This window comes from Astatotilapia calliptera, chromosome 23 (genome assembly GCF_964374335.1).
Source record: "Astatotilapia calliptera chromosome 23, fAstCal68.1, whole genome shotgun sequence".
Lineage (NCBI taxonomy): Eukaryota > Metazoa > Chordata > Actinopteri > Cichliformes > Cichlidae > Astatotilapia > Astatotilapia calliptera.
The window spans coordinates 38,702,444-38,726,029 of NC_137443.1; the positions used below are offsets into that span (position 1 = coordinate 38,702,444).

The window sequence follows — 23,586 nt, forward strand, 5'->3', positions numbered from 1 at the left end:
CTCTCCGACACCACCTTGAGGGAGTCCAGCTCCATCCCCACAACATTGCTGGCCTTACGGATCAGTTTATTAAGTCTGTTGGCATCTGCGACCCTCAGCCTGCTCCCCCAGCATGCAACAGCATAGAGGATCGCACTGGCCACAACAGACTCATAGAAAATCCTCAGCATTTTCTGGCAGATGTTGAAGGACCTCAGCTGCCTCAAAAAATAGAGACGACTCTGGCCCTTCCTGTAAAGTGCTGTGGTGTTTTTAGCCCAGTCCAGTTTATTGTCAATGTGTACTCCAAGGTATTTATAGTCCTCCACAATGTCAACACTGACCCCCTGGATTGAAACGGGTCAAGTGTTTCCTGGTCTTCCTGAAGTCCACGATCAGTTCCTTGGTCTTTGCCACGTTGAGCTGCAGATGATTCTGCTCACACCACGTGACAAAGGAGTCGACCACAGCCCGGTACTCTGTCTCATCATCCCTGCTGATGCATCCAACCACCGCAGAGTCATCAGAAAACTTCTGAAGATGGCAGGTCTCTGTGCAGTGGCTGAAGTCTGTGGTGTAGAGGGTGAAGAGGAAGGGGGAGAGGACAGTCCCCTGTGGTGCCCCTGTGTTGCTAATCTGCTCTGAGGCTGGACTCACTTGTATGTTCTAGGCTTCGCTGCTCTCGTTTCTCATTCAATTTGAAAGGCAGTTTGTCAAGCATTGCCAGACTGAATTGCGGATCCGTTGCTTTGCTGTGCACTCTTTGTGATGAGGTGGCTAATGTTCCTTATCATGACATCAAAATGGAGAAGCTGAGAAGTGAATAATTACCTTGTTTTATATGAAGCTACCCAAACTCATGCTAGCTTGAGTAGCTGCATATATAAAACTATTGAAGCTAGCATGGATAGTTTTATATTTTAACTGAAGGTCCTTCAGCTTCTTTCGTGGCTCGGTTGTGAAGCCTTATCAAGTGATGAGTACAAGTTATTTGGTTGTTGCTCATTACTTTGTAGTTGGTAATTGTTTGCAGGGCTGTCAAAAGACTTGAATTTGAACTTGATATCTCTATCAGTGAAAATCCTCAGTAATATAGGCTGCCACTGTTTGTCTCTAGTTGCTGGAATTTGAATGAAAAGAACTGGATTAGTAGGAAAACAATGGATTTTGAACGAAAACAACAGAATTAGAATGACAACAACGGAATTTGAATGAAAACAACTCGATTAGAAGGAAAACAACGGATTTTGAACTAAATTAACAGAATTAGACTGAAAATAACAAAATTTGAATGAAAAACCAGGATTAGAATGACAAGAATGGAATTTGAATGAAAACAACGGCTTTTGAACAAAAACAACAGAATTAGAATGACAACAACGGAATTAGAATGAAAATAACAAAATTTGAATGAAAAACCAGGATTAGAATGACAAGAATGGAATTTGAATGAAAACAACGGCTTTTGAATGAAAACAACGGAATTAGAATGACAAGAACGGAATTTGAATGAAAACACAGGAATTTGAAGAAGAACAACTGAATTTGAATGTAAAAACAGGATTAGAATGACAACAACGGAATTTAAATGAAAAGAACTCGATTAGAAGGAAAACAACGGATTTTGAACTAAATTAACAGAATTAGAATGAAAATAACAAAATTTGAATGAAAAACCAGGATTAGAATGACAAGAATGGAATTTGAATGAAAACAACGGAATTAGAATGACAAGAATGGAATTTGAATGAAAACACAGGAATTTGAAGAAGAACAACTGAATTTGAATGAAAAAACAGGATTAGAATGACAACAACGGAATTTGAATGAAAAGAACTCGATTAGAAGGAAAACAACGGCTTTTGAACAAAAACAACAGAATTAGAATGAAAAGAACGGAATTAGAATGAAAACACCAGAATTTGAATGAAACACAGAAATTTGAAGAAGAACAACTGAATTTGAATGAACACAACTGATTTAGAATGAAAAGAACTTAACTAGAATGAAAACAACAACATTTCAATGAAAAAACAGGATTAGAATGAAGAGAATGGAATTTGAATGAGAACAACAGAATTAGAATGACAAGAACGGAATTTGAACTAAATTAACAGAATTAGAATGAAAATAACAACATTTGAATGAAAAAACAGGATTAGAATGGAGAGAACAGAATTTGAATGACAAGAACGGAATTTGAATGAAAAGAACTGGATTAGTAGGAAAACAACGGCTTTCGAATGAAAACAACAGAATTAGAATGAAACACAGAAATTTGAATGGAAACAACATAATTAGAATGAACACAACTGATTTAGAATGAAAAGAACGGAATTTGAATGAAAACACTGGAAGTTGAAAGAAAACACCGGAAGTTGAAAGAAATCAACAAAATTTGAATGAAAACAACAGAATTAGAATGACAACAACGGATTTTGAATTAAATTAACAGAATTAGAATGAAAATGACAAAATTTGAATGAAAAAACAGGATTAGAATGGAGAGAACAGAATTTGAATGACAAGAACGGAATTTGAATGAAAGCACCGAAAACACTCTAGTCGATTTTTTCAGACTTTAAAATAAGCATAACCAATTCTAGACAAAACTATTGTGCTATCCTGTTAAATTAACACTGTCTATTAACATCACAGATGGGCAGGAGTAATTTTCTTGCTGCCTAGCTCTCACATTCATATTACGGTTTAATTTTTAGCCTTAGCCGCTAGGAGCTAAGTTGATGATAACAAATGGCTAAAGTGGCTTTTGGAAAGTAGTTTCAGTTGCTCCCTTATTTCCCAAGGGGTCGTCACGTGTTTGGTTTGACGCAGACGTTACACCGGATACCCTTTCAGCCTGGTTCTGCTGGAGGTAAAAAGAAGTTTTTTTTCTTCCCACTGTCACCAAGTGCTTGCTCATAGGAGGGTTGTCTGATTGTTGGGGTTTTCTTTGTATTGTTATAGAATCTTTTTCTTGCAATATAAAGTGCCTTGAGGTGACTATTACTGTGACTTGGCTCTATATAAATAAAATTGAATCGAATTGGCTGTGACCCTGCCTCTCTGTAGCAGTACTGTATGAAGTTATGTGTAAGTTGGAGGAGGTGAAGATGACACTGTTTGTGCTGATACTAGTCCAGCTGTAACATTTGCTTTTGATTAATATCAGAGGATAAGTTTGATAAGTTCTAGCTGGTCGTGCCAAGTTCTAGTTTAAATAACCCTCTCACATACACTGTTCTATATCAATCAGCGGTATCCTTCCCACTTATAGTCACTCACCTCAGAGTTGGGTGAACTTAGGAGCAGCCCACTTCATGTTGCCAGTTGTCGTTACAAGTGACTTGATTTAATTGCCATTCCATGGTCTGTCACCGCATCCTTCTCTTCCTGGGGGGATGCTCATTAAGAATAAAGAATGAGCCAGATGCTAACTGGCAATTGTTCTAATAGTATAAAGGGGGCACTTTACCTTAAGCAATGTACCGCGGTAACATCTGGGAGTCCTTACAGCACGTTTACAAGAAAAGTCTGCTTTGAGGGTGGTAGCGTTGTTTCAAAGAGTGCTTAATGATCTGCAATGTAGCAAAAGAGAAGCATCATCAGTATTAATTTACCAGTCTGTGAATCATCACTGTAATATTTTGTTATAAATCAATATCCATCAGAGTTCATTTAAAACTTTTAGACAGCTTGAAAAGCAGCAACAAACAACTCTTTGACAGTCTGGACAGGTGTCTCTGTTTTGATAAATCAACATCTATTAACGCTGTAAAATTTAGTGGTGAGATGTTGTATAGAGAGTTATTGAGATAACTCAGTTAGACTGATGTTAATTACTTTCATAAACTAGGGATATTCTAAATATAAAGCCAGTGTTACCTGCCATTAACATCTCTGTTTACTGCTTGGCACCATCTCATGACGCCTCTCATGGTCGCCTTCCAAGAACCCTCAACCTCTCCTCTGCTTTCACGTCTTCTTCTCGGTAGCTCCCGAAGGATCTCGCTTTAGCCTTGCCCTGGAATATCCAAAGAGAGTTTCATTCATTTAATGTCATAGTTATTTCCTTGACAGCCAGGCGGGATAAAGAATCTAGTTAGCAGTCAGCTCAGGGACTGGGACTAAGACTTGGACATGACTGCAAAGACAGTTTGTATGTGTGCCTGTGTGTGTATGTTTGTGTGTGTCCTTAGATTCCCTTGCAACTGTTTTTCTACCTGATGGTTCACTAAAAACTCCTAAGACCAAAAACTGTATAGTGCATCAGTCACATTTGACCCATTTTGCAACCACAGCTATCCCCATCTTATACCCTTTAGATGGAATGCAGTTTTAAGGCACTTGAACTTTTCTGACCTAGAAGCTACATATACTGTCTATGCTAGGACCCTACTCATGCAGGCCTATAATCTGATCAGTGAACCTCTTGAACCTCTTGGCAACCACCAGTGGCTAGGAACAAATATGTGATATGTAAGAAATTGACAAGGGGTTGCTGGAGATTGAAAGCGCAAAATTGATTGCAACAAGCAATGACACTGTTAAAAGTACAATGCAAACTGTAAATATGGACTATAGTATTTGCCTTCAAAATAATTGTTGCACCTCTTGATATTTGAAGCTGTAAGGCAAAACCTTTAATTTGAAGGTGAACATTTTGCTGTTTGCGTTGCATTTTTGCAGGTTTCCCTACAGCTCAAGGATTAATAGTGATTGTTTGCTGACAAGTCAGTGTCTTCCACGTAAACTATGGATGACCACTGCAATTTGCTAGCAATCAAAGCAATCACAATGAAGATTTTGTGTATTTCCTGACCAATCACCAGTTGGTCGGGGAATGCAATACTTATAAAATGCTTATTGCTCTGTGGCAAAATCATGAGGTTGAAAAAGTGATAATTACAATGTGTTCCAGGAATCATAAAAGCAAATTATTCCCATCCTCAGTAATATTTCTGTAAATGTAGTCTGTCGTTTTCTACTTTAACATGCAGGCAGTAGTTCTCACGTTTTTTTGGAGTCATTTTGATATAATTTTAAGCAAAATGATGTTCCTAAAATTGTCAAAGGGGTGTTGAAACAACATGTGAACAATCCTGTAGCGAGTTAAACATTTGCATAAAATGTATTAATACTTCAATGAATCGTGCAGAGAGGTGAAATGAATGAATATGTGACAGACTTGTCCAAAATCTCTTGGGGATTGGGTATGTGCCAAGCTCTTTAAATAGGTTGCTGTGGTTTTGTCTGACTCAATGACCTCAGCATTTTTAAAATTCTCACAGCATGGCACCCTCATGAAAATAAAATGAGTTTGGCATCATATTGTAGCTAGATGGTTAACTAATAAAAAATTCCCATTTCCCAAAGCACATAGCCAGTAGCCTCAATGTGTCACTTAGCATCCATTCAAATATGCAGTTTTAAAACTGCTTTATTCTTACCACAAATGGCAGCTAATGAAAACCGTTGCATACATTTTTGCTGTTTGTTATTTATTCACATGTGTGCCCTTGATCATTAAAAGCCATTTTTCTTCTGGTTCCTGCACCAAACAATGACGTTTATGGTATTAAACATGTGAATTTGAAAAACAACCGCTTCTTTCTCTTTCACTTCCTGGGTACGGTACATATCAGGAACATGGAGGCTTGCAAGGCAAGGTTATTAGATAATCTAAAATGGAAAAATTCAGTGAAGAGAGCACAGACTGTGGGTGGGAGATTGTGGGTGTGTGTGCGTCAGCCAAGGGTGTAAGGGCCTGAAAAGTGTTTTTCACAAATAGAAATGTTAATAACTCACCAAGCAGAGTAGATATCAATTTATCGAGTGGAGGTAGGGGACAGAGGGGTAACGGCTAGAGGCAGTGAGGCTGTATGTCCATAATGAGTAAGCACATGTTATGTTTGGGAATTTTTTTTCTTTTTGGCATTATGTGAATCAAATCACCCGTAGTGACCTTGGTAAGAACAAAGTTAAAATTAGATCCTGCATTTTTTTTTTTTTACCTTTAAACGATTGTATTATTTGTAAAAATTTTTGAGAACTACAAGAAGCCTCGGAGAGCACATCCTCTGCCAAGACCAGTGCCTTATTTTCTGCTTCTTTTGGCTTCTCCCCGTAGAGGTCACCAAAGCGGATCATCTGTCTCCATCTCACCCTATGTCTAGAGGTATTCCCCTTTTCCTCCTGCCTGGCAACTCCATGCTTAAAATCCTTTGACCAGTTTACAAATTTTGTCATTTTAAAAGAAAGAATGCACACCAAGTTATAACGAAGTATGTCTTTGCCTGTGGTCTAAATCTGCACCACATTTCATGACTTTCACTTTGGCAGTTTTAAATAAACTACCAGACAGACTTTCACTTTAAAATTGCCAGTCAGCATTCCTGTGAAAAAGAGTAATGATTGTATAATTTTGACACACATGGCCGTCAGACTGAGCCAAGGTTTGAATCCAGGATGAAACGCTCAGCAATGGATGAACAAACACAGACAAAGAGTCCAAGTTTTACACTTCAGTTCAATCAAAGCTCCAGCCCACAGATCTGAAATCTTTACCCAATAACAAGAATTTATGTCATCCGAATTTGTCCGTAATTGCTTCTTCCTGTTAGTTCCCATTGGTTTCCCGGGTAACAGAGAAACGAACGTCATCAAGAAACATCAGATATGGCTGAGGAAGAAGGAAAGGGGACCCTCAATGTGAACTCCCAAAAGTGTGTGACAGAGCAAGAGAGATATAAAATTAGAGATCCGTATAAATCATCATCTCAAAGTCCATCTGGCGAGCTGTACTAAAGCGTTAAAGTCTCGGTCATAGATTTGCGAAACTGTTTACGCGTGACTCTGAGATGCATTCCTTGGGGCTAACTCTGAACCCCGAGAGTGTTGAGAGAGTGCCACATCTCTCTTCCTGAACCCTCCTCAAAAATAATTGAATTTTGGATGGATCCACTGAGAAGGAAGCACTGTCAGGGTAAAGACGAAAGTGGAGGCTTGAGGAAAAAAACAATCAAGGAATGAGAGGCAGGTGACAGCACCTTTTGGATGAGCTTCTCTTTAAAGGATGATACACTGTGAAATGTTTGACAGGACAAGCTTTCACAGGGGGATTTTTGAGGGAGGATTTAAAAAACCCCAAAAAACAATTTCATATTTTTCTTGGACATCTAGTATCCATTCATTTCTTGAAGGAGGATATCTCTTCTTTCCACTCTATTGTGGATCATATTTCTGACAGTTCGACAGCTGCACTGAATCTTTCCCTTCTCAATGGCTCATAACCATGTGCCAAGAAGTAAGATGATAGCGACAATAATACATCGAAACGCGTTTCATGGTTACTGATAACAACTTGGGTGTTTGACCTCAATAAGCCCTTGAGTATGTGGCCATCTTCTTAAACAAACTCCAGCAACATCAGACCCAGAGCATGAAAGTTAGACAACACAAGTCTAACTTAATTATATTTTTTCTTGGACTTGTCGGGTATGAGTGCAGTCAAACATTCCTGCTGGCTACAAGCCCTGTCTGCCACCAGCAATCAGATCACTTTCATTGGCTTTCATGCCAGTCTACTCAATACTCGAGTAATCAGTGCAATCAATTTTGAAACTATGGACTGCTTGAACTGTGGCAAATCTATGCTTTCTATTGGACAGACCGATAAAAAAGGAGTAACCACAGAGTGTTGTTATAATTAACCGATCATGCTGGGAGGAGGAAGATGATAGGATATTTAGGGTTAGAGAGATATCTTGTTAAACAAAAAAAGCAAGCTGTTCAAAGTCGACTGCAGCCATAAAAAAAGCTTCAAACACCAACCTCAGTGAGAAATGATGGATTGCAAACACAAGAAAACCTGGCTGCCAGATGAATGCATCAGCTTGTATGCCGAATTAATATATTTTGTGCTTTTTGCATGACGTTTCACAATTGTTCACAAAACGCTCAAAAGTTTCACCTGATGCTCAAATATGCCCGAAGTGAACGGAATTCTGTTTTTCATGTTGGCACAAAATAGCAACCACTTACTCCGCAAACATTTTTTTTACAAGCTCAACTAAGGGCTGCCTTCTGCAGTTGAATTCAGGACAACCACACCCACGATTGATGGGATTGACAGCCACAGGCCCACATCATACAGTCAGGTCCATGTGTTTTTGGACAGTGGCACAGCATTTGTAATTATTCCTCTGTATAACATTACAGTGGAGTTGAAATCATTGATGTGATTGAAGTGCAGACCTTCAGCTTCAATTCAAGGGGTTTCAGCAGTAACCAGAAAATTGATTGACATGCAGTTTTATGGGCTTGGATTTTTATTTTTATTTTTTTAAACTGGCAATATGTGGTCCAACGAATGAAAACTAAAGTGGGTGATCACAAATTCTTTCCTTGGTTAAGAAAATCTTCTTCACCACATCAAAGTAAGTCAAGTTAAGGCAAATTCAGTGTCTGCAATCAAGAGATATCTTCATGAATGTAGCCACAAAGGGTTTACAACAAGGTGGAAACCATTGACTACACTCACGAACAAGAATGACAAATAAGAGTTTGCCAGAAAACATCTGAAAGAGCCTGCACAGCTGTGAAAAGTATACTTTGGAGAGACCAAGACTAATTTGTACCAGACAGATGGGCAGAGAAAAGTATAGAGAGAGCTCATAAATCATATCGCATCATCGGTTAAACATGGTGGAGACAATGTTACAGCATGGGCCTGTGAAACTGGATCACTAGTGTTTATTGATGATGTGAATGCTGATTGAAGTAGCAGGATATATTCTGAAGTCTACAGGGCTGTACTCTGGATGGATAATAAGCCAAAGCATAGTGCAAAAGCAACCAAAGAGTTTTTCAAGACAAAGAAATGGGACATTCTTCGATGTCCTTAATCTGAACCCAATAGAGCACGCTTACTCTGAAGACAAAACTGAAGGCAGAAAGTCACAAACGTGTACCAACTTACGGTGGCTGCATTAAAGGCCCCACAGAGCATCTCAAGGGAGGAAACACAGTATTTACTCCATGGCTTCTAGAGTTCAAGGAGTCACTCATTCCAGAGGGTTTAAGAAAAGTACCTTATATTCCTATATTTAAATTTATGTTAGTCTTCCTATTTTCAGGGGCTAATCAGTAACTGGACACACTGTGTATAAAAATGGATGTAATATCTAAATTTCTATTTTAATACTTTTGTTAAACCCCTGGAAATAGAGCTGAAATTCTGTGCTTTAATCACATCTTGATTTTCTGACTTAAAATTCACTGTGGTAGTATACAAAAGGAAAATTACAAAGGATCTGCCATTATCCTAAATGTATGGCCCAAACTGTTAGTACAGTGTGCACAAGGTTTTTTCACAATTCAAAAACTTTGACTTGGAACAACATAAGCAAAGTTTTATCAGCACTGTATGGAGGATTCCTTACAAAACACTGGTGTTGCATCTATGTTCAGCACTGGGAAGACTCACTGCATACACAGAGCCCACAGAACAGGACATCATTTGGTCCAGACTGAGTCTGTTTACCCTGCTGCTCTTCTGGCAGGAGATGCAAGAGTCTGCTGACGGCGGGGCAGCTTCTTCTCTCAGACTGTAAGACTTTTCAACACCCCTTGAAGTTCACCATCAATAAAGGCTCAAATGTCAATAATCCAAACTAACTTTGCTCTATATAGTCCACATCACACCCTAAATAAATAAACTAGTTTTAAAATATATTTTAATGATAAAACACTGAATGCAGTGCTGAATTTATTTATTTAATTTTGGAGGATAAAGCTGGCATTGCATATCCTATTTTGTCTCTTCGCTTTTATCCATTTTTGTAATATCATACCACGATACCTTACTGTTGCATGTCTGTACACTTGGATCATATATTTCTCAAGTTCCTATGAAAAAATAGACCAGTATCTTCAACAACAGCTTTGTGAAACTTGAATTATGGAGCCAATTTCCTCCCACTACCTGATTCTTCTGTATATTTAAACCCATCATTTGTTCCTATTTTGGCAAAGCTATATTTACACCCCAAGAGAATAAGAGCATTACTGTATTTTCCTCATCAGTATAGTCAGTACCAACAAAATTAATTACAGCACATCACGAGTGCACTTTCTTAACCTTTTCAGTGGTGCTCTCTTTGATTTTTACAGTCTTGGATATCACTGTTAGCCGCAGGGACACAGAACAGAACTGGTGATTCAGTTACTTCCTCTGTGTTCAAACCAAAGAAAGGGGCCACAGGTTTTGTGCTAATGTTGCAGACTTGCACCCACCATGGAAAACTAATTAAAAAGATAAGATTTTTCTGTAGTGACGTGTAGCTTTTCTGAGGTGGCATTGGTTGCAGAAAGCAAGAGCCGATGACAATAAGCCTTTGACAAGAGGGAACGCAGCAATGTCGCCATATTTGGCTGCTGCCCAGTTTCGCATGCCTCCGAATTTCTCAAGAGTTATTGTGACTGTTCAGAGTTTCTCCAAAAAGGCTTTCTGATACAGCTTTTCAGGCTTCAATGTGAAGCATCTTTGTCCTGACTGAAATGCCATTTGAAGGACCCTTGTAGCCTATGGAGGAATTTTAGAACCAAGTGTATTGCTGAGGAATGTTTGTAGCTGCTGGCAAAGTCTGAATAAACACTATTAACTGCAGCGAACTTTGGGCCCATCTGTTTTATCTTAGATTAAATTGGCTTGAAGGTGTACTTTATCATCTCACTAATAAATCAAAGAATCCCTGTGTGTTCGTCAATCCATCATTTTCAGCATACTCCTGTGTATTGCAGGGGACCCGAGTAAGCGCAGAGATGGTTTGGGGCAGTCGTTGTCTTTAATGCAAAGATACATTTCTTTTCTTTATTAGGAAACAGACCTGTCTTGCATATTACATTAAAATATCCCATAATACATACATCATAATGACAGTTAATTGAGTGTTTAAGTTCATCATTCTAGCACACACATGGATTCAGGCAGGAATTCGTAATTGGAGTGTAATAGCTTTAAACCTACTGCGTTTGACTGGCATCGATTGAAATGCCATCTTATCCCCATTATCACCGCAATTAGTGTCACTACAAGCTACAATTTAAGGAGTTTTCAATATATTAAGCCAGATTCACTGTTATCCACTTCTCACAGAGCATTTCCGAACATTTGTGCTCACAGAGAGATACCCAGATCTGAGCAGGCGCCTGATTGTGTTATTTTGGTTGCAAGTAAAGGGGGATGAGTGTTGAAGGTAGTTGACAAAGCAGAAAAGCCTGGTTTGGCTTGATAGAGATGCGTCTTGACATTTCATTAACAGCATTGCCCTGATTATACAATAAGTCCCTGAAGAGGTGCTAATATAAATAAAGCAGAAGCAGATAAACAAAATTTGCACATAGAGATGCTGATTTTTTTCCAACTGACCTTAAGGCTGATAGAAACTCTGTAATTATTGGCTCAGGACCTTTTTTTTTTTTTTTTTTTTAAGGAAACATCTTCTGCCAAAATCATTGTCTTTTATTTTTCTTGGATGGTTTCAGCACATTCACAGCTTGCCTCAGTATGGAGTTATAACACATGCTTTTCTTTCTTTGTAGGACTGATAAAAAAAAAATGAAAGCTCCCATCCCTCTTCTGATCCTGCTTCATGCTGTTGTGGTCCACTGCCTGAAAGTTGTGTCGAAGAGAGGCTCAGGTAAGTCTCATCTCTGTACGGAGTATTGTGCAAAAGTCGTGAGCCACCTCACGCTTCCAAGGACCCAGGCTCATAATTTTAAAAAAGTGGCCTTGAACAATAGTTTGAGCTTTCTGAAGGTCTTTCAAAGTTGTTCTTTGGATGTTTGCTGCTTTTACACTAATTGTCAGTTTAGTCCTGACCATTTTCACAGGAATACAACACTGTATCTACACATAAATTGCAGTGTTGGGCACTTTCTGCCTGTCACAAAACGTATAATGTTTCCCAGTTCCTTTACCTGAATCTCTGCTAAATGCCAAACATACAGTAACATTATGGCAGACATAAAATAGTCTTTTTATTCAGCAAAGCCTGGTATAGGGCTGGAGAGGTCCTGCACTTTTGCAGAAGTCTCGTCAGAAATGGTCTCAGTGGAAGGGTGGCTGTCAAGAAGCCATTCTTAAGGGAAACTGGGAGAAAAGGTTGATTTATGGCAAATTACACAAGAACTGGACTGAAAGAGAGTCAACAGATCTCATGAAATCCAAATTTGACAACAGTTTAAAACAGAAATTTCAATGTGTACAGAGGAGGTCAGGAAAGAGAGACAGCCATCTGGAAAACACGGTGGAGGCACTGTCATGGTTTGGGTCTTCAGAAAGCCAGTGGTGTTGTGGGTGGATTGGCCTCCACAGAGCCTGGACCTCAACAGTAGTGGAAGATCATCTTGAACATCAGAAAACAGAGCAAAAGGCAGCCGAAATCTAAAGAGTTTTGAATGTCCTTCAAGAAGCCTGGAGAACTGCTTTAAGAAACGACTGGAAAGCTGCCTATGAGAGTTGTGCTGAAGAATAAAAGCGGTCATACCATATATCAACTATGATTTGAATTTGATTGCTCATTGGAATTCTCCAAACTCTGATTTTGTCTTATGTGTTGTATTTCCATTTATGCTTGCACGTTTCAAAAAGTCACTATACCTAATTCACGTTTTGCTAGTAAAATATAAAGAAATGATATTGGCTCAAGACTTTTGCACAATGCTGCATATGTAAATAGTTTTAACATTACTCCATATCCAACAGTACCTACAACAACCACATTAATTTGCAGATATTTCCTTGAACCTACCAAAACTTCACCAAGGCTCAGTGTTTGCTGTAATAGAGCGAAATCACATGGTCCCACACTATGGCATTTGGAGAGTAGTCATCATACTTTGTTACCAGCTGCAAACATGTGGTATGGCTAGCTGTGTGTGTTTGTACGTCTCAATTAGAAGTGAGCAATATAGCTTCAAAAATATATCATGGTATTTCAAGAAGTCATTACAGGAAAAAAAAATACTGAACGTTTTATCGATCCTTGCAGGCTGCAAACAGCAGCATTTATAAGTAAATAAATGAGGGGCATTTTCCATCCCTCTTTTCCGATGTGTGACTGTCACTGATCTAATACTACCTAATTGGAATCTACTGAAACAAGGTGCAGGCAGCAGTTGCATTACACTGCAATAGTAGTGACACAGGATTATATCCAGCTACAACATAAACCAAATGTAGGCACAAAAGTAACCTAGGTAGTAAAAGTGTAACATAACTACTTAATTTTGTTTAAGAATCATTGAAGTTAACATAACCTTTCAACGCTTAAGGAGTATTTTCACATAATAAAACTGAAAAAAGTTTTCTACCTGTGATGTTGTAACTTGGCTTGCTTAAAGCCCTGCTTTTACCTGCTGCAACCACATCAGTAATTTCCATCTACCATTTGCTCTTCCTGTCATATGGAGCCCAACTAGCCAGTGCTAGTTTTGCATTTGTGTCTCAAATTACCAGCTACTTACTGTCTATGCCCTTGTAGCCTGGTTGTACTCTATGTTTTTCCTCAAATGGTGAAACAAGTTTGTTGTTTTCACCTTTGGTGGGAACAGCTATGTTGGAGATTGTTGAGGTAGCTCCTTTTATAGGTAGTAAATCATCACTGGAGGTAGGGCTGTGCGATATGACCAAAATCTCATATCCCGATATAAGAATTCTATCGTCCGATAACGATATAAATCACAAAAATGTAACATTTTCTGTAAATTCTGTGAATCTCGGGCAGCTCGTCTTGCGGGAAGTGTTTCCAGCTGTGTGTCGTGTACTTGGAGTCGAGTGTTTTAACTAGAGATGGACCGATCCGATATTACGTATCGGTATCGGTCCGATACTGACCTAAATTACTGGATCGGATATCGGAGAAAAATAAAAAATGTAATCCGATCCATTAAATATCACGAAAGCACCTCACAAAACTTGCAACACGCCGTAACTCGCCTCAGAACATCGGAGCAGTATGCATCACGTGATAGAGCAGCTGTGGCATGCGGGACCTGTCGGTGGTCTGGATAGCATTTGGAGCTTCGCTAGCAACCTGGCATTTCATCTCCGACAAAGTTATCCCCGAGAGAAGTAAAGCAAGTGTGTAAGTCCATCTCTGAATGTTTGTAAAGCATTCCCACGTTAAGCTTAACGAGCGACTGCCTCTCGCTCTCCGGCTGCTACTTCAATCGTGAAACTGCTAATGATCAGCTGATCGGCTTTTCTGTCGTGAGTCTCTCTTGTTTGTTTTTGGTCCACTTTGCGCCAGAAAGAGCAAACCAGCGGCTGAACAACAGCAGCACGTTTAAGCTTGATAAGCTATTGTTACAATTTATTTAATATTACTTTCTACACCAGGATCTTTTTCTAGTAGCTGACGGCTGGTAACTGTGCAGGGGCGGATCTAGCAAAGTTTAGCCAGGGGGGCGATAGGGCATTAACAGGGAAAAGGGGGCACAAAGACATACTTTTCTTTCTTATTCTCATTTAAAATGTCTAGCTTTTAATAAATAATTATCTGACACCCAAAGTTTTAATTTGATGTAAAATGAATAGAAGTCAATTACTGTATATAGTGACTATTAAGTCTAATATATATACCCTAGTAAGCTATAGTACATTTTCCTTTGGGAAGGTACCATCTGTGCAGTCTGCAATTTTGTTGAAGAAAGATGTTGAATCTATTTAATATTTCTTGAAAAATAATTGATTTCTGTGCATTTTTTTTCACACTGCATCAAATTAAGGTTGATTACGTCGATTAAGCATCATGAGGTGGAGCGTGAGGGGTGGTTCCCTATTTTTTATTTATTTATTTTTGTTGTTGCTGGGAGTTGGAACCCTATTAGTTAGGTTGCTTAATATTTACGCTAAGTACTCTTTAAAATACCAGAATAGGGAGGATGGTGTAGGTCTAAGTTTATTAGATTGATCAGTATTGCTGAACTATGAAATTTTTTTTTTGTATACAGGTATAACAGAATAGCTTTAGTGTAGTTGTTGCTTTAAACTTGAGTATGAACTTGCAGACTTGCAAAATGCAGCAAGATATTTTAAAAAACAGTTTTGTTGATTAAAAAACACCATATCGGATTCATATCGGTATCGGCAGATATCCAAATTTATGATATCGGTATCGGTATCGGACATAAAAAAGTGGTATCGTGCCATCTCTAGTTTTAACCGATGCATGAAACGATACATTTTTAGACATAAGTTGTAACAGCCGCCGTTTTCTTTGTGAGTATTTATTACACGGCGTGCTGCGGGGAAAAGCCTGTTCTAACGTTTGAGTCTAAGGTTTATTTTTTAGCACCTGGCGGCTCTTTTTTACTTCTCATCCGTAAATAATCTGCTCTTTCATGTGATTTAGTTTATTTTGAAAGGTTTATGTGGAACATAAACAAGCGGACACGCGATGCTGTTACCGTCGTTGTTGCTAAAAACATAAAAACAGTCGCTTCTCCGTCCGTAGTGGGGTTATATAAAATATAAGAGAAAGAGAGAACTTTAAGAAATTAGTATAGCCACTACAGTGACCATCAAAACGATGAAAAAATATTGCCGTAAACAGTTTATTTTGCGACACCACGAAACAAACGATAGCGTAAAATGAAACGATAGACGTTTTTATATCGAACAGCCCTAATTGGAGGCTAACGCATGGCTCTTGCTCTCAGACATGCTTGGGCTTGTCTCGTTGTTGTGTGCAATAGAGAATGTAAATGCACTGTAGCAATGTTACAACAACAACATTCTTGTATCACATAAAAATTTATACCAGTATTATTAGGATAATATTGTGGCTGATGTAATACGGCACAGCCCTACTGTCAGCATGGCACAGTGTGCCTCTGGAAGCACATATTGTAACAGGAAATACCACCTAGGCTGGTTTTGAGATGTAGGGGGTGTTTATATATCTGTACTTTGTAGACAGATTCAGCCAGTGCAATTATTCAGTCACACATGTGTATTGGGTTCAGTAAAGGTGAACTTCAAAGATGGGTGTGGTGCAATCCATGAGTTATATAGTCAGGAAAAGCCAGAAGTAGTGCAGCCAAGGGGTCTCCTTTTTTCTCTAAATACTAAATAACCTTTAATCTTCTTTTGCTCAAAGCTGTCTTTATGATCCCTCTGTTTTGTTTTTAATAATCTAACCTAAAATCTTTACATCAAATCCCCTTTTTAACACTGCAGGCTGCAGTTTGCGTTCAGTGTGTCCTTCCGTTGCACAGCCAGTCAATGCAATGAACACTGCTTAGTTCAATAGTATGTGCTGGTGAGAGGAAGACACCCAATGTTCTTGGTTCTTTCTTTTTCTAGGCATGGGAAATGCACTATTGCTGCATCGAGCCTGTTAAAGTGATGACAGTTAACATTCCAGACAAACCCAGGATGATGACAAAATCAAGCGATGCATCATGCATCAGGTGGCATGCTGGTTACAGAGTTTTTATGTTGGCTAAATGACTGCCAGCATGTTTGATGGCAGTTTGGAAAATTACACGAACAAAGAAAATAAACCAAAAAAACTAAGGGAAACAATGTGGGCTATATACACACCAGGGAGACAGGAAACATGTTATATTATAATATTATATGAAAAGAAGTACATGCCTGAAAGTCCCACATATTAGCATTCTCACACTTAAAACAAGCCAGTTTAATAGTGAGTGAAACAATGATCGGTGAGTATTTTTTTCCTGATGGACTAATCATGGAGTTGTGGCCTTTGTAGAAAATCAGATGTTTACATGAGCGTCTCATGTCTCCATCTCAAGAGTAATTAAAAATGTAGATGCAAGCTAGAAATATCAACACTGGCATATATAAGGCAGTGTACTGCCAGTCTTTTCTTTTCTTTTTTTGCAACAGCTGCTTGCATCTAATATCTTTTTACCAATGCATATTGGACGCAGGTGCGGGGATGGCCCAAGGTTCATCAAAGGGCTTTCTGCTTTTCCAGCAGAAGTCCCCACGGGCCATCTCTTCGGATGCTTCACGAGCCATTGCCTGGGGCAAGGATTTGAAACGTGTCCACTGATAAATGAACACCCCGTTCGAGCCAGACCTCTGGCTTTTGTTCCTTTTCTTTTAGATTGCACAGCTTTATTAGAAGCCACACTGGTTGCAAGTTAAAGCTCCATTGTAAAAATGGGATTCTGGGCAATGAAAGCCAGTTTGAAATTGCATTGCTTTCATTTTTATGGAACAGAAAGAAGCAGCGGGAGTGGGCAGGTGAGTATCCCAGTGATGCAGGTGTTTTGTTTTTGTTTTTTTTAAATCGGTGTTTCTTTTGTTTCAGACAAATCTAGTGGAGGGTTTGTTTTTACATTTTTTTTGTTTGCTTTTTTATGTTGCATGTTTATTGCATAAAGTATCTGGGTTTATGTTCTCATTCAAGAGCCAAAACTTGAATCACAGCATGGCTTTTCTTTGATAGAAGTCCTGGCGTGTGGAGGACGTGTTATATACTGTCAAAATCCTGCAAACAATTCAAGTTTTGGTTGGCTTTTACAGCTGTAAAGCTTTTACTTGCCAAACGCTTTGGCTCAAATGTGAAAATACATCAATTTAAATGGCCTGGCCTGGTAAATGGTCGTTACTAGTCCCTAAGGACCCCAAAGCGCTTTACACATTCAGTCATCCACCCATTCACACACACATTCACACACTGGTGATGGCAAGCTACATTGTAGCCACAGCCACCCTGGGGCGCACTGACAGAGGCGAGGCTGCCGGACACTGGCGCCACCGGGCCCTCTGACCACCACCACCACATTTAGTGTAAACCAGAACAGTTAAAGGAAAAAGGAAAAATCAATAAGTCAAATGTTTGAATCTCTAGTAAGACAAATGCATGGGGCTTTACTGTATACTGTGAAAACTGTTTCAGCCCATTAAGTGAAATTCAACAACCTGACTGACTTCCTTAGGCACGAAGACTCCGTGATGTTGCACTTGCCTGCTGTTTTGCCGGGTCACACAATCACACAAAACCTGCAGAGCGCTGCACACGTGCACTGCTATCATCCGTACATTATTAAATTCCAAACACTCATCTCTGAGTAATGCTTTGTCTGCATTTGTACTCTGAGTGGAACGGTGCAAAAACATGCACCGCATATCTGCCATACTAATCCTCAGCATGCATAGGTAGCACAATGTATGCGTTTGTCCTCTGCTGTGGTTCCTCTTTGTTAGAATGCTGATATGGCCTGAATGGTTGGGCGAACAGAATAATTATGTGTATTTTTGCTTAATACAGCATATCAAGATAGATGTTGGAGTAAACCCCCAACCCTCCCAACTCCTGGATGCACTTCCACTGTTCGGTATTTTCAGGAGATGATGTTCAATCCATGGTGTAAACATTGAAGGTATTTTTTTGGAGTCAGGTTTCTTTAACTTGAAACATCTTGTACGGTTGTTTCTTGGAGGCTATTGTGTGTACGGACACCGGCACTAACAGGTGAAAATCACTTATTTGAGAATTGTTCATTCATTTCTCATTAAATAATGAACTATACCCAGAAGTCTTCATTTATTACTCTAGCTCTGAGAGCAATTGCTGACATTTAAAGGAGGAAAAATGCAGAAACAAATTATTTAGGAGGCCTTTTGATAAATATTTGGCACAGACAGCAAAATTATGAGTTGGAAAGTCATTTTTGGACAATTTGTGTAATCAAAGTTTCTGATCTGTGCTTGGTCATTAAAAAAGTGCCTTCTAATAATGGGTTGTGTTGCTGTTATTGTTTTAAATGCACAATCAGCTCCCTTGTTGGCCACTTTTGCTGTACTATACAATAGCTGCTCAGCAGAGCTGTGTGATGAATCCCTGAAGGTGCAGGTTTTGTTACTCGTCGGTGAGCTGAATGGAGAAGAGTCCTCTTTCGATGCAGCGCACAGCCATTTTTGATTTGATATGAAATAGAAACTTGAAAGATCACATAAGGTCTCTCTTTAGCCTCTCTGAGGTAATAACTATGCATTTATTCTTCTTCTCACCTCTGAACATGGATTACAATCAGAGTGAAAAGGAGCTTCAGAGGTCCTGAATGCAGAGCAGAATAAAAGAGCATGCACCTGGGCACTGCAAATGGAGCTAAACAAGTTGAATGCATCCTAAATACAGTAAGAGATTTCTAAAATGTTTCACTGGCAACACCACTACTGTGTTACACTCTGGCTTTTGCTGGGTCCTTTTATCTTTCTGTTGGCCTATTTGCTTGTGTATCTGTTTGAGATATTTACTGCAATGCATCTCAGCTGTTTAACATGTCTGCAAATAAAACACTGGCTGCTTTGTGAACTGGACCTGCAATCAGGCCAACAAATACAGTCTTGCATGAGCTGTCTTTTATTTTTGAAGGGAAAAAAACCCATATTATATGGAAAAGACAGGCTTAACCAACACACTGTTAACTACTGATTTGTTACCAACTGAGGTTCTAGTTTTGCTAATAAAAAAAAATGGCTTAAAAAAATCATCACTGGAAAAAATGAACAGTCAACCCATTAAAGTAGCTTTTAATGCAACCAAAGCATCAAAACAGGGACAATTTGCAATGCTGTGGTAATCAAAGACCTCAGAAAGTGATATTTAGTGACTTCAATTAACAATAGCCCAAATCCTGCAGTCTTGAGCGACCCCTCATTTAACTGAATTTACTTCTACGGAGCCAGACTGTCATGTAATTATTAAAAGTGGTCTAGAGCAATAGTCCTTCCAATCCTTTTGAGCGTCTTTCAGAGTTTTTCCATGGAAATTGTCAGCTTTTCCGCTCCTTTTCAGTCCAGTCCATGTATCTCATCATTTTAAGAAGAATGTTTTTCTTGTTTGGTTGTTTAAATCACTAAAACTGGAAAAGGAGAAGGCGAAAGAGAAAGTGTCAGGCCTAAAAACAACATCAACATCAGATGAAAATCATGTCCTAAAGAAATAGGAAAAAATCCACTTGACAGAGAACCTGAAAGATGCTTTACTTTTTACTGAAGCCTCATCAGAAATGATCTCTGAAGGGTGGCTGTCAAGAAGCCTTTCTTAAAGAAGGAAAACTTGGAGAAAAGGCTGAGGTATGCCAAATTACACAAGAACTGGACTGAAAAATGTGGTTTTAGAGAGTGATGAATCCAAATTTGAAATTTTTGGTTCAAATATTCATCATTACAGAGGAGGTCCGGAGAGGTCAACAGTGAGTATCTACCATCTATAAAATAGCGTGTAGGCTTGGTCGTGGTTTGGGGCTGTATTTCAGTCAGTGTCATTGGAGATCTTGTTGAATTTGTTAAAATTATTAATGCAGGAAAGTATGTTTAGATTTGGATCCACCATGCAGCACCTTCTGGAAAGAATCTAATTGGCAACAGCTTCATTTTTCATCATGACAATGATACTAACACTAACATGTGTTAGTATCATTGTCATTGCCAATGTCTAGGTAGAAAAACACCCAACAAATGTTCATGGATTGTCCTCCCCAGAGCACAGACGTCAACATTACTGAAGCAGTGTGAGATCGTCTTGACAGAGAACAGAACAAAAGGCAGAAACATTCGAAGAAGAGCTTTAAATGTCTTTCAATTAGCCTCGAGAACTATTCCTGAAGACTCCTTAAAGACATGACAAGAAGGCTGCCTAACAGAGTTCAGGCTGTGATGAAGAATAGAGGCGATGATACCAAATATTGACTTTAAACCTCTTTAGAAGTGTACTGTTAAGTCTAATTGTTGAATGTCGCCATTGTGTTTCTTAAATTTGTATAGTCTTAGTTTAAGCAGTAGGATCAAAGCCATTCCTTTGATCCTGACCACCTCTCCAGCCACTCTGTGCTGGGGGAGGTTTTATTGTAGATACATCCTAACTTGAAGATCTGTTTGATGTTTGGTAGAGCTTCCTACCCTTTGTATGGTTTCACTGTGTTATCTTTGGTAAACCATACATTGGGTGTGGGGGAAGACTACCCTCTTTATGACCAAGGATGTTGTTCCTGCTTTTAGGTTTTATGACCCTTTGACCAACACACACACACACACATTCTCACATAACACACACACATTCTCACACACACACACACACTCAGTGTATACATTTACATACAGTGCCTTGTCTTTGTAACCAAAGGGGGGTTGCAAGGGGAGGTGTTTTGTAAACTATTGTTTGAAGTTTGTCAATAAAAGGCGGCGAGAGGAGGCCACCAGTGTGGTCATTTCAACGTGCTGGTCACAGACGAGAGGCCTCCCTTGCGCAAGAAATCGATCGAACACTGTTGCCTTGCTTTTCTTTCATGGGAATAAGTCTTGGATACAGCGGGGTCTGAGTTTAGACCCAACATGTACAAACTCTGTTTTTGCTTTATACGGTATTTCCATTTATGTTTGTACGTGTTTGTCATAGCAGAAAATAGAGAAATAAAGTATGGTTGAAGACTTTCATACAGGTAGCTAGGTAACCAGGTAGATGTCCTGCTTTGTCATCTATTTTATTCTAACTGGGACCATAATTTACAAAATGGACATCATGCTGTATGAAAAAAAAAGAGACTTAAAACTAGCATGACAGACCATAACATCATTAGGGAAATGCTTAAGTCATAAATCAAGTGAGATGCAGGGGTATTTTTTTCATAGACTTCTATATAGTCCGATTACCCTTTACCACCAGAGGAGTCACACACATCTTGCCATTACAAAACAAATAAAGGAAAAAAATGCCGTATATTTACCTCAGTTTTTTGTCTTTCATACACCGTCTTGACGGGGAATAAAGCTCAAGTGCGCTATTGATGCACAAACTGTTGGGAAGCATTTTAAAAACAGACTGTCAGACTTTTTATTGTTTGTGATTTATATCTTATGAGGCAGGAGATTAACACTGTCACTGTCATTTTCCAACCTGTTTTTCTCGCTGCTGATTGGTGGTGTCATCTATTAAAGTTTACTTGTTGCAGTGCTGGAAATATTTCAATTTCACATTCTAGTTTACAGACGTCGCCACCTTGACAAAAACTGTTAGTCCCCCCCCAATGGACGCTGGTGACAGCTGTACAGTCACCATAATATTTGTTGACATTGATTGAGATAAAGTTAGCCTCTCTCCTTCCCCCTGCTGCACAGACATTAGTCCCCATTTTTTCGCCAGACATTGATGAGTCCCCTGACGAATGATGCTTACCTTTCCACCGCCTCCCAGTAATTCCAGTAATATATTACCCATAACGCTTGGCTCACTGCGAATGCATCATGTAATGCGTCGTGCATATGTAAAAAGACGGCCTCCGACATGCGTTCGTATTTGGAAATTGAATACTGACACGCTCCTCCACTTCTGCTTTCTATTTTTTTATTATTATTAAGGATAGTCGAGTCCAGCGTGTCAGTCTGAAGAGTATCTGTAAATAAAACTCAGCACCTCAACAAGGCCTTGGTTCCCATTAGATGGCGGCCGCTCATAATCTGTCTCTCCCCTTGCTGTTTATGGCGGCAGATAAATACAAGTCCATGGCACGCATTTTTCTCTCACTTTGCTCGCTTTTTGGTTCCACGCTTGGAGCAGGAAGAATCAAGGACACCCTGACAGTCAATTAAATTTACAGTCTTCACGCCACGCGCCATGCAACTCTGAGAGGACGTCAACATTAATATGTCAGTTAAAGCAGTTAAAGGATAGAATCCCCCACCCTACATTAATGGGGCTACTCACAATTTGGCCAATAACAAGGCCTCTCTTAATTGGACAAGACAGTGATTCCTAACGGGATGTTGGCGCACAGTGCAAATTCAATCATGGCGGGCGCCTCGACTTTGTAATTCATACTGCGGGATGTTAAATATGGAAAAAAGGTGCCAGCAAGATTTTTGAGGGGCACGGGTGAAGTGACCTTTGCCGTCTGTGCCCACTGTGATAATTGGCGGGAAAGCAATACGACCGGCTTCATGAAAAGAAGTTTTAGCCAAGATTGAAAACTGGAAGTCAGAATTGAGGCTGTCAGCCTCTTTGTCTCTCTGTCGTAGCGCACGTACAGAGTCGCACGCGCGCATGCTGTTCATCTTCCCTTCGGTCAATACTGCACACCTGTCACAAATGCTGAATGACTCCCTCCACTGCAGCACCCGTTCATAACGAGGAGATTGATCGCACACATGCTATTAGAAATAAACTGGTTTGCCACATGGAGTTGTTTTCCCTCCCCCGCTGCCTAGAGACCGACGCTACTCAACAAGTGTGACAGATATAGGCCTCTTGACAGCTGGGGTTACTATGGATATGTTCCAGTTTTGGGGGGGGGTTTGCTTTGGAAACACATGCCACAGCCTTCCCTGTGAGATGGATGAGAATCAGTCAGCTGATTTATAGGAGGAATAGTGTGTCCGTGGCCTGGTTTCTGACCTGTTACAACATCACAGCAGGGGGGAAAAAGCCAGAGAAGGGTGTAGCCTGCTGTAGCTTGGTGATGATGTGTGGCTGTAGGTTGAAGTCCTTAAAGCTGATGTGTGTGGATCAAAGATGTATCAGATTTATTTGATGAAGCCTCTGGTGTGATTGGATTCGGGTT

At 39.5% G+C, this 23,586-nt stretch overlaps 1 protein-coding gene across 3 annotated transcripts in view; it reads left to right on the forward strand.

Annotated features, from left to right (window-relative positions):
• The window catches only part of LOC113015675 (interleukin-1 receptor accessory protein-like 1-B), a 341,411-nt gene that overhangs the window by 15,358 nt on the left and 302,467 nt on the right, over positions 1-23,586 (forward strand). Inside the window, exon 2 of one of the 3 annotated variants that reach the window (XM_026157785.2) lies at positions 11,584-11,681. In XM_026157785.2, coding sequence (XP_026013570.1) covers positions 11,600-11,681 — 82 coding nt within the window. In that variant the 5' untranslated portion in view covers positions 11,584-11,599. Of the gene's footprint in view, positions 1-10,650; positions 11,682-23,586 lie in introns of those variants that run through there. The other 2 variants (XM_080297753.1, XM_080297754.1) reach the window with 2 other exon arrangements.